Source organism: Pristis pectinata, chromosome 9, assembly GCF_009764475.1.
Source record: "Pristis pectinata isolate sPriPec2 chromosome 9, sPriPec2.1.pri, whole genome shotgun sequence".
NCBI classification, from domain to species: domain Eukaryota; kingdom Metazoa; phylum Chordata; class Chondrichthyes; order Rhinopristiformes; family Pristidae; genus Pristis; species Pristis pectinata.
Window position 1 is genome coordinate 96,002,706 of NC_067413.1, and position 12,175 is coordinate 96,014,880.

The 12,175-nt window shown below is 40.5% G+C and overlaps 1 protein-coding gene across 1 annotated transcript in view; it reads right to left on the reverse strand.

The window, feature by feature from the left end:
• The window catches only part of vps41 (VPS41 subunit of HOPS complex), a 172,730-nt gene that overhangs the window by 121,120 nt on the left and 39,435 nt on the right, over nucleotides 1-12,175 (reverse strand). Inside the window, exon 3 of the mRNA XM_052023137.1 lies at nucleotides 4,404-4,511. Coding sequence (XP_051879097.1) covers nucleotides 4,404-4,511 — 108 coding nt within the window. The remainder of the gene's footprint in view (nucleotides 1-4,403; nucleotides 4,512-12,175) is intronic.

The following is a 12,175-nucleotide window of genomic DNA, read 5'->3' on the forward strand; positions in this document are numbered from 1 at the left end:
TGCAGAAATAGATAGCGGATGATGGGGGAACCTTGATATTACCCTTTTATTTCATTGAGATTCTTGAAGGAGCATAGTTCTGCAGTGCCCTGGAGAACTATTGCTCCTTCTACATTTCCACCGTGGCATAGATTTGTGGAGGAAAAAAAAAGTATTTTGCACAAGTTCTACATCTGTGCATTTGTCTGGAAGCTGATGATTGTACAATATTGACATGCAAGCCATATTATATTATAAATATGTTAATAGTTGATATTAAATATCTAAAGCCAATGTCAAAGTAGCTGTCAATAACAATATTGGAATTTAACAAGGGTATTAGATACAAAAAGCAGAACTCTGGAAGTACTCGGTGTGTCAAGCAGCATCCGTGGAGGCAAAAGGTGTACGTCAACGTTTGGGTCGCGACCCTGCAGATAGGACTGAGAGGGAAGAGGAAAGATTGCCAGCAAAGAGCAGTACGAGGGAGGAGTGGGACAGAGGCTGGTAGGTGACAGGTGGAACCAGATGGAGGGAGTGGGGGAAAGCAGATGAGAAAGGTGAACGAAGGGAGAAGAAACCTGGCTGGACAGGTGACTGTGTGTGGCAGAACACTGACATACAAAAAATCAGCATTCATACCATTGGGTTGTAAGCCACTGAGGTGGAATATGCCACGTTGTCCTGCCTAATTTCCATCTGGCCTCTGCGTAGCAATGGAGAAGGCAGAGGACAGACAGGTCAGGGTGGAAGCGGGAAGCAGAGTTAAAACGTCATGCAACCCAAAGCTCAAGGTGGCTGTTGTAGACAGTGCACAGGTGCACCACAAAATGATTGCCTAGATTGTGCTTGGTTTCTTCCAATGTGGAGGAGGCCCCATCGTTAGCACAGGGTGTTGAAGACAAGAGGTGCAGGTGAACACCTGCCTCACTCGGAAGGGCTGTTTAGGTCTCTGGATGGTGGTTAGGGAGGAGGTGAAGGGAAGACGTTACATCTTAAATGGTTGCGGGGTGAATGCCAGGGCACAGGGAGGGGTGGGTGGGGAGGGAGTGAGCAGACCAGGGAATCACCATGAGTGGTCTCCATACAAGCAGAAAAGGAGAGGGGAAGATGGAAGTGGTGGTGACATCATGTTTGGAAACTGGTAGAAAGGGCAAAGACTTATGTTTGATGCAGAGGCTGGTGGGGTAGGGAGAAAGGGGTGTAGCACGGTAGTGTGGCGAGTAGCGTAACGCCCTTACAGCGCCAGCGACCAGAGTTCAATTCCCGCCGCTGTCTGTAAGGAGTTTGTACGTTCTCCCCGTGTCTGCGTGGGTTTCCTCCGGGTGCTCCGGTTTCCTCCCACATTCCAAGGACGTACGGGTTAGGAAGTCGTGGGCATGCTATGTTGGTGCCGGAAGCGTGGCGACACTTGCAGGCTGCCCCAGCACATTCTTAGTAACGCAAAATGACGCATTTCACTGTGTGTTCCGACATACATGTGACTAATAAATATCTTAATATATATGTGGGAAATGGAGGAACTGTGTGTAAGGGCTCCATCATCTACGGCAGAAGGGTAGCCACATTTCAGGAAGGACTTTTCATCTTGAGAACAGGTGCAGTGGAAATAGAAAAATTGAGGTAAAAGGGATGGCATCCTCAGAGGAGATGGGGTGGGACGAGGTGTAAGCGAGGTATCTGTGGGACGTCAGTGGGTTTAGAGAATGTTATCAGTGCCAAGAGAAACCAGGAACGAACTAAGCAACTGTTTGGCAGAGTACCTGCAATCTGTCCGCAATAGGCTTCGAGCGTCCAGTTACTTCAACTCTTCTTCCCACTCACACACCGACCTGTCTGTCCTTGATCTTTTCTACTGCCAACGAGAGGCCAAACGCAAATAGGAAGAACAACATCTCCTGCTTGGGTAGCTTACAACCCAGTGTTACCTGAATTTGAGAATTTCAGGTAACCCACAGCCCTAGTGTTCTCACGCCACACATTCTCCAGTCCACCTTGGTTTCTTCCCCCTTTGTTCGCCTTTCTCGTCTGCTCCTCCCTCCCTCTCCTGCACCCAATTGCATCTGCCCAACATCCCTCTGTCTGGTTCCACCTGTCACCTACCAGCCTCTGTCTCACTCCTCCCTCATACTGCTATATGCCAGCAAACTTTTCTCTGCCCTCTCAGTCCTGAGGCAGGGCTTCGACCCAAAACGTTGACAATACACCTTTTGCCTCCATAGATGTTGCTTGGCACACCAAGTTCCTCCAGACTTCTGCTCTTTGTCTCTAATTATCCTTGCTAAATTCCAACATTGCTATTGACAGCTACTTCAACATTGGCTCCAGACATTTAATATCAACTATTAACATATTTATGACATAAAATGGCTTGCAGGTCAACATTGTACAATCATCAGCTTCCAAATAAATGCACAGATGTAGAACTTGCACATCATAATTATTTCCCCCAGAATGAGGACAAATCCATGCCACATTGGAGACAGAGAGGTTCTCAGCTCCAGGGCACTGCAGAACTATGCTCCTTCGAGAATCTCCATGAAATAAAAGGGTACTATCAAGGTCCCCAATCTTCCGCTATCTATTTCTGCTGATAAGGTGCAGGAGAGATTCTTCCACGGTTCCAGAATAAGGATTGGGGTATCACCCCAGGGGGCCCACACGAGTGGCATCGGTGCTGTGGGTTTTATAAAAATTAACACTAATGATTGATCTGTACATGAATGTAAAGGTTTACACTGTTTCATTATTGTATACAGTTTGTCTTTTATTATGAATAAAGTTTATTTTGGTTTAAAAAAAATTAACTCATCCCAATCAAAACAATGGCAGTATTTGTATTTTGTATTGTTATCACTATATCCAGTATTATACATCACAAGCTCAGAAACATGAAATGGGAGAACATTACAGATTCATAGTTCATTGTTCCTTGCTACAGAAAATTATATTCTCCAAAATCTTCACACATTTTTAATATACTTTTAATTTACAATCACTTTACCACCCCTCAGAACTAAAGAATTACATAAATAGCAATAAACTCAACTGCGATTTACACCTCATATTCCTCCCATATTATCAGCCTTGCCACCAAATATGCTGCTTCCCAGCATGCACCCATAAGTTCTGTTTATATGTGCACATTAAGTATTATTTTGCTTTATCATAATTAGCAGTGTTTTCCTAATTTCCAGCAATCATCACTTTTCTCATAAGAAAAACAGTTTCTCTTCAATTCAGTGACATCTTTACTCAAAGTGAGGCTTTGGGCCAATGTTATTGTGCAAGTACTGGCTACCTGTCAGAATGAGTCACAAGGAAGCCTCATCTGCTGACAACAAATTGTTTCTTTGCAGCTTGTGCACACTCACTGATGAACTGTGGCAGCAAATTAAAAGTGTAGCATTAAAACAGGAGGAAGATACAGATGCACAGCAAGGATGAGAGAATGTCTGCGGCTTTATTTAACAGAGTTATAGCTGTGTGAAATGTAATGGTTCAAAACAGCTGAAAATGCCAAGTTCTGGGAACACGCTAAAAAGAAAAAAAATACATAATACATCCAGGATTTTAACAAGCATATAAAATAAAATTTTAAACACCTGAGTTTAAAAATGGAACAGTAAACAGGAAATCAATACATACGAGTTCAATGCATTAACCAAATTCTGGGGCAAACTCAAATTACAGTCCTTCTGAGCATCCGAGCATGCTTGATTGGAGGCTCTAATGAAATGCTTCATATTACAGGCACTACCAAGCATGTCAGTCAACCAGCACCATCTAAAAATAACCTTCCATTAACTTGAGGTTTAAAAAGGATTATCAAGATGGAATTGCTAAAATGAAAATTAAATTCAGGCACTTATAACATGAACCTGCATTAAAGAGGAGAAAAGGAAGACGAGGTGCACTTGCAAATTCAGCCCGGCAATGTCTTCCGCCCCTGCAAGGTTGCTATTTTTTTCAGGAAGGAGAAGGTTCCCCCGGGTAAAGAAAATCAATACTGGTTAATAAAACATCAGGTGTGCGACATACTAGGTATGACTATTCCACTGCACAAGCCTGCTTGACTGCACCAGGTGCCATGCCGATAGTCATTAGTACAGACTGATGCTTGTGAAAATATGATGCTTTAAGAAAGGAAAGTGGCTGCTTGAAAGAGGGGAAAAAAATTTGAATAGATAGTGAACATTCAATTTGAAAAACCCAGATGCTTTATGAATGCATAATCACCATTGCTTGATATAAATCACGAGATGGACCAGCTATGCGTATGATTTTTAATTATTCACTATTAGCAACAGTAACAGTTCTGTAATCTGCATAACATGTTTTAGCTTCCTTAAAGACTTCATTAGAGAAATTAAAATCATTTGAAGATTATGGATCTTTCAAAAAAAGCTTTACGAAGGGACTACCTTATCATGCACGATCATACAACTTGCTGCATCTTTCTGCAGAATTTCTGTCACTCCATTACCCAGTCTTTCATACTTAAGCTTTGGTTCCTCTTCACTTTCTTCCTCCTGTGTTTAAATAAAATGAAAAAAAAAATCAACAGCTAAATGAACTGATAATTTCAAGGTTTTACTCTATTAAAACCACAAAAACAATTACTTTGGAACTCCTGTTATCCCAGGACAACCATGAATTATTGATTGTCTGCCAAGATTCTACCTACGGGAAATTAAAGTGGCAGACCAACTACTTACAATTTCTTGAGTCACCAAATAAGCTTATGTGCCCTGTTAGGTTATATGCAGAGATATTTTATTAACATGGCTACAAAAGTGAGTAATGCTATTTACATAGTTTTAGGAAATCAGCAAGACCTAGAAAAATTTAGTCGCCAAAAACAACTAATCACATCATGACATTGCTCCTTTGTATAATATTTTTCTGGATCGGTGTGATGGATGACTGTGCTAGGGAGGAGAATATTCTATTTTTCAAACAAGTGACAATGCCAAGCTCTAAGATTAGAAACAAAAAAGGCCAGGGGAGCTGTCTATTCCCACCACCCCCTCAGGTCTTCATCTATGGGGTTGAGATGGCTTGAGAACTGAATCCTTAACCCAATGGACCACTATTCTAAGGATTTTCTATTGCCGAAACAATGCTAAATGAAAAATATACTCAAAATGTTAAATTAGTACAAAACTGGATTATTTATTCCCCTTACAGCATAGAAGGCTAATTTACTATAAGATTCTAAAGAACTGCTCAGGGTTATCAGGTTTTGACTTCAAGAGAGAAATCTTTTTCATTAATAGGCAAATCAGTGACCAGACGATGTTGATTTATATAATGGAAGGAAGAGCCAGTGCAAAAGTGAGGACTATTTTTACTTTGTTTTGACACAGCAACTTACGATCCAGGATACATACCCTGAAATGCTAGTGGAACAGATTCAATGATAATTATTTACAGAAGGGAATATATTACAAATTCTGTAAGAAAAAAAAATCAGCAGTGCTATGTGAAGTTGGTGCAAGAATGGGTTAAATTAAGTTACAGCTTCAATAGGTGGAGGTAGGCTGACTGGCCTAATGTGATGATTTAATGGGATACAGAGCGTGGTTTTATATTTTCTGATAACTTGAATTGGACTGGACCAACTTAATCCATGCAAGCCCCGCCTTCTTTTGTAACTATTTTTGTACCGATTTTTAATTTTAAGGGTGATAAATATTTTGTAAATAACTAGGGGAGAAAGTATATATGATGCAGAGATGTTCAAACTGATCTGTTTGACCTGCAGTTCGGTCCAAATTTTGCTTAGGAAGGAAGAGTCGCATCACATAATTTTAAGATAGTCAGAGGCTTTTTCCCAGGACTGAACTGGTTGCCACAAGAGGACACAGGTTTAAGGTGCTAGGGAGCGGGTACAGAGGAGATGTCAGGGGTATGTTTTTTGAGTGCGTGGAATGGGCTGCCGGCTATGGTGGTGGAGGCGGATACAATAGGGTCTTTTAAGAGACTTTTGGATAGGTACATGGAGCTGAGAAAAATAGAGGGCTATGGGTAAGCCTAGTAATTTTCCTAAGGTAGGGTCATGTTCTGCACAGCTTTGTGGGCCGAAGGGCCTATATTGTGTTGTAGGTTTTCTATGTCCCAAACCACATTACACATTGCTTTTGATGTCTTGTCACTGTTAATACCACAGGATGCTTCATAACTGAACAATGCCATTCAACCAATCATGCCTACATCATCTTTTTGAAAATGCCATCTAATTAGTCACATTTCCCCCCCAGAGCATCACTGCTCTCAGAAATCAAGATACGTCTTAGCTATAGTCCTGAGGATTTTTAGTACTGTTACACCTTTGATTATATGAATAATCAGTTTAAAATGCTAGTTTTACAAACTGAAGGCACTGGGAAACTGGGGTGGCATGATATGAACTTTCAAATGTGGCCCCTGAAGTTTCCATTGGAATTGGTTTATTACTGTCACATGCACAGTGAAAGATTTGTTTTGCATACCGTCATACAGATCAATTAATTACACAGTGCACAAGGTAAAACAATAACAGAATGCAGAGTAACGTGTCACAGCTACAGAGAAAATGCAGTGCAGGTAGACAATAAGGTGCAAGGTCATAATGAGATAGATTGAGAGAATTGCATCCATGCAGACCATAAAAATTGTGCACACATTTGATCACATCTAACGGCATGCATGCCTGCTGGACAAATACCAACACAATCGAACTCCAACAGTTGAGCCTTAACCAGATGGTCTGCAACCTGGATGACTTACTTGCCCAAAGAAAACTTTCCGACCACACATCTGCACCATTGCCAACATCAATTACTTTCACCTGACTCAGGCTTCAGCTTCAGTTCTTGTTGAATCCTTCTTCCCACGTCTTCATTGCCTCTAGACTCATCTCTTCTAATACATATCAGGGTATTTCCAAGTTTAATTCAAGCAAGGATGTGTTTATATCACTAGTGATACCAACATTTAATGTCTGTTCCTAACTGCCCTTGAAAATCTGTGGTCATCCACCATTCTGTAGTCCTCGTTATAAGCGTACACTGAAGGCACTGGTAGATAGGAAGTTCCTAGAACTTAGATCCTTGTTACAATAAAGGAACAGCAGTATATATCCACATTAGGCCTGGTGTGCAACCCTGGAGGGAATTTGCACAGAGCGGCATCCCCATGCACCCGCTGACCCTTGCCCTTCAAAGATGGCAGAGGTTGCATCTTCAGGAGGCATTTCAAAAAATCCTTGATTTGCTTCACTGCATTTCGTTAATGGTACACACTGCAAGAACAGTGCATCATTTCCACAGGCAGTAAATGTTTAGAGTGATATAATGCTATGCTTTGTCCAAGGTAGGTATCAGACATCTTGACAACTGTTGGAAATACAGGGATCAAGGAAACAGAGAGGACCCTCTGCTGAACTCCACCTCATTCATCAGCTTAACTTTATGCAAAACTCTGCTGCCTATATCCCAACACAGAATCTCATTCATTCATTAGCTGCTCAACGACGTACCTTGGCACCCAAACTATACAATGCGTGATCTTTAAAATGATCCTTGTTTCAAATCACTCCATAGACATCATGCCTTCCTACCTCTGTGACCACCTCCTGCTCTAAATCTCTTCATGATAACACAACTCATCCAATTCTTGCCTCAAGCATATTCCCCATTTTACTTGCTCCATCACAAAAATATAAGAAGCAGAGGCAGGGGAAGGCAGTCGGCCTCTTGAACCTGCTCTGCTATTCAATACCATGACTGATAAAACCTTGGCCTTAACACCACTTTTCCTGTACTCCTCAACCCCCTTATATTTTAAATGTCCATCAATCTTTGCCTTGAATGTGTTCAATTATTCCACCTCTGCAGCTCTGAGGAACAGAATTCTAGAATAACAACCACGTGAGATAAATTCCTCCTTATCTCTGTCTGAACTGGCAACCCCTTATTCTGAATCTATGCCCCTTAATTTTAGATACTCCAAACAGAAAACATCTTCTCAGCATCCACCCTGTCATTCCACCCCCGCCTCTGACCTTGCAGGTTTAAACAAGATTGCCTCCCATTCATCTAAACTCCAAAGAGTACAGTTATAACCTGTCCACACTTTCTTCATAGGTCAACTTCTTCATCACAGGAATAGACATGGTGAACTTTCTCTAAACTGCCTTCAATGCAAGCTCATCCTTCCTTAAACATGAGGACCAAAATTATTTAGTGCTCCTGGTGTGGCTTCATCAATGCTCTGTAAAGTTGTACCAGAACTTCCTTTCTTGTGTATTAAAAGCCAAAAACATTAACCTTCCTCATTCCTTGCTGTCTGTGCATGCTAACTTGTAGCAGATTTCCCCAGATCCCTCCGTACCGCAACAGTTTTACTGCATTTAAACAATGATGTATTTTCTTCTTCCTTCTGAAGTCGATAACTTCACATTTTGCTACATTATACTCCATTTGCCAAATTCATCATCACTCAACCGAACCGTATGCCTTTGTAGGCTCTTCGTGTGCTGGTCCCACAGTACACTTTGCCCTTCCATCCATCATCAATACAGATTATACGTAGTTGAAGATCCTGCACTGTGACATTCTATTAATTACCTATTGGAAAATGACCCACTTATCCCAACCGTTGCTGACAAGATGCCGAGTCTATAATCAAGAAAGAAATAGCTAATCATTTAGAGTAGCTTAATGCAATCAAACCAAGTTAACAATTTTTAAGGAAGGTAAATAAGGTCTGATAAATTTTCTAGAGTTCTTTGATGATGTAACAGAGTGGACATAGGGGAACCTGTAAATTTAGATCTTCAGAAGATATTTACATGGTGGCACGTATAGGGCTGGTGCATTTAAAATAAGCTCATGGCATTGGGGGAGGTGTGGAGGAGATGGGGGAGACTAGTGAAGTGTCCCTAAGATCAGTTCTTGGCCTTCAATTATTACGATTTTTATTAATGAACTGGAGGAAGGGGCAACCAAGCTCAATGATGACATGAAAATAAGTTGGAGGTCACGTTGTGAGGAGGATATTTGGATGCTGCAGCAGGATGGAGGTTGAGTGAGTAGAATGAAAACTTGGCCAATGGAGTTTAATGTGGAAAATGTGAGACCATGCACTTCGGTAACAAGAATCTGAAGGCATACTATTATCTAAATGAGAAAGTTTGGAGGTGAGAAAAGTACAGAGGGATCAAGGTGTTCTGCACAATCGCAAAAAGTTAACATGCCGGTACACAAGTGGTTAGAAAGGCAAATGGCAATATGGCCTTTAATATAAAAGACCTGGAGTTTTAAAATGGTAAATACTGTTTACAATTGTCAGCGCATTGGTAAGGCCACACTTGGAGGAGTTCTGTGCAGTATTTGGTCCTTATTTAAGAATATGCTGCAGTTGGAGGCAGTCCAGAAGAGATTCAATAGGCTAACTCCTGGGATGACAGGGTTTTCCTATCATAAGTGAACTAATGAGAGTTAGTTTACTTATGATAGGAAAAACTATTTAGTTCTTCGTTGCTCCAGATTCCGGCATCTGCAGTCTCGTGTCGTCAAGGCATTTTCCTTATGTTCTTTTTCTATAGTCAGCTACTCCCTTATCCTTGCCAGCATATTAATTCTAACCCAATGTGCTCTTATTTTGTGCAGTAACCTTTTATGTGGCACTTTGTCGAATGCCTTCCAGAAATCCAAATACACTACATTTATTGGTTCCATTTCATCCACCCTATCTGTTACACTCTCAAAATGTATTGGCACCCTCCCCACCTTTCTAAGACTCCTTACAACAATTTTGATCACAACTTACTTTGCTCATTATCACATTTTGCTTGATAATGATTCCATAAAATACTTTGGCATAATTTACTATATTAAATATGCTGGCCAAGTATAAGAGACATGCAAACTCAGGACATAAAATGTGCAGTAAAGGACTTGATGTTTTTGTTTATATAGAGTGTGGGCCAAGACAGCAGAAAGCGATTCAAGTGAGAAATGCTGAAAGCATGAATGGAGATTTACAGAGATATAATAAGTAATATACTTTTTCAATTACATAATGGTCTTCAGTTATAGGTCATTGGAGGTAAAGTGCAAAAAACTGCACCATTTCTCAAGTACACTATATTTCAATACATTTTCTATGCAGGCAATGAGCAAGCTTGTAGCCATTCAAGAAAAATTGTGAGTCAATAAATGATGGACCAATGTATATCCTATTGTAATTCTAATTAGATTGACGGCATATTGTAACTGGCTCTTTGTTTCCATACACACCACTTTCAACAAGAAAAAATTCACATGTTCTGCAATCATTCTGGACACAGTATTTACATTTTTTAAGACATTTAAGACTCCAACTGAATCACATAACAAGTACATTCCATTCACCTCTTTGGTGTTGATTTAAGCTGTATTCTGAAGTATTGTATTAAGGCATTATTTTTCACTGTGTAGGGAAAAGTGTAATGTCAACTTTACCCATTTGCAGTCTTAAACTTTCACAAAGTACACACGGAATAATTTACATTACATGCCAGTTTATGGTACTGAGGCTATTTAAGATATTGATTATAACATTTGTATTATGTTTGATCAATATCTACAGCATTATTCTTGAGATGCCAGCAACTGAACTATACTAACATTACTTCTTTTGCTGTAAAGAAATGAACTTCTAAACTGCCTTTCTTTTTTTTTAAGAAACACCACAATTTGTTTGTATGTCCATCACTGGGTCAAATGAAATGCAATGAACTTTTTCAAGTGACCACCAAACACAATGCACAAAGTGGGCTTTCATTTCATTGAAAGCTGTGGTCTCTGAAAGTTTTCAGTTCCATGCTCACAGCATTGACGGTGGATCTGCCGTCAAATCACAGACTTACCCATTCTTATAGGCAGGTCAAAAACCATTGATACACAGTGATAACAATAAAGACAAAACACCAGCAATGCTGCCTCACACAACCTCAAAAGTGAATGCTCGAGATGAAAAAGGAGGAATATCAGCTTTGTCCAGAACTGAACTAGTAGCTTATCAGTTAGCTTTTATAGATAAGAGGTAAACAGAACCAAACAGAAGAGAATAAACTTGACTTCTCAGGATGTTGCAAAATGCATCGCATCCCTGAAATATTAGCATACAATAAATGGCCAGATACTGAAATGGGATTCAAGCACACCACTATCTGCCTTGGAGGTGAATTTGCTACCAAATGAACCGAATTGACACATGCTTGGGTGCTTTTGGGAAAGAAAGCACTAGCCATCACAGGAGGTATTGGAAAACACGATGATGCTGGAGGAACTCAGCAGGCCAGGCAGCATCCAAGATGGATGCTACCTGGCCTGCTGAGTTCCTCCAGCATCAATGTGCTTTTCATCTCGATTCCAGCATCTGCAGTCCTTTGTTTCTACAGGAGGTACTGGGTTCAAGTTCCACACCAGAGACATTTCGGTGCTGTGCTGAGGGAATGCAGACCATTGGAGTATTGCATTTTTATCGAGAGCTTATATTACGTCTCCATCTGCCATTCAAATGGACGCAAGAGATCCAGGATGCTGCTTAAATTAGAACTAGTTGTTTCTGGTGTCCTGGTTAATATTTATCCTTTGTTCAAGCAGATTAGTCAGGCATTATCTCATTCCTATACAACAATGTTTGTGCATACATGACAGAGGTCATAAAACCCCATACAAGCTTTCCTCTTTTCAAAAGCATGAAGGAGACAGGTCTAGCCAGTAACTAACCAGACAGCTTGGCAATCCTTATGTGGAAGGGAAGACACAGAATCTCACAAGAATCTCAGAATAATACCTGTAAGCAAAATGCTAAGAGGATCAACAGGGCAGATTCGAGGAGGATGTTTCCCCAAGCTGAGTTGTCTAGATCTAGGGGGTCACAGACTCAAAATAAGGGGTAGGCTCTGCAAGTATGAAATGAAAAGAAAATTCTTCACTCAATGGGCAATGAATCTTTGGAATTCTTTATCCTAGAGGGTGCGGAGACTCAGACATTCCAGGTATTAATCAAAATAATCACAGATGCTGGAAATCCAAAAATAAAAATGGAAAGTGTTGGAAACACTCAACAGATCAGAATCAGGTTTACTATCATTGACATATGACGTGAAATTTGTTGTTTTGCAGCAGCAGTACAGTGCAAGACATAAAGACATTAAAAT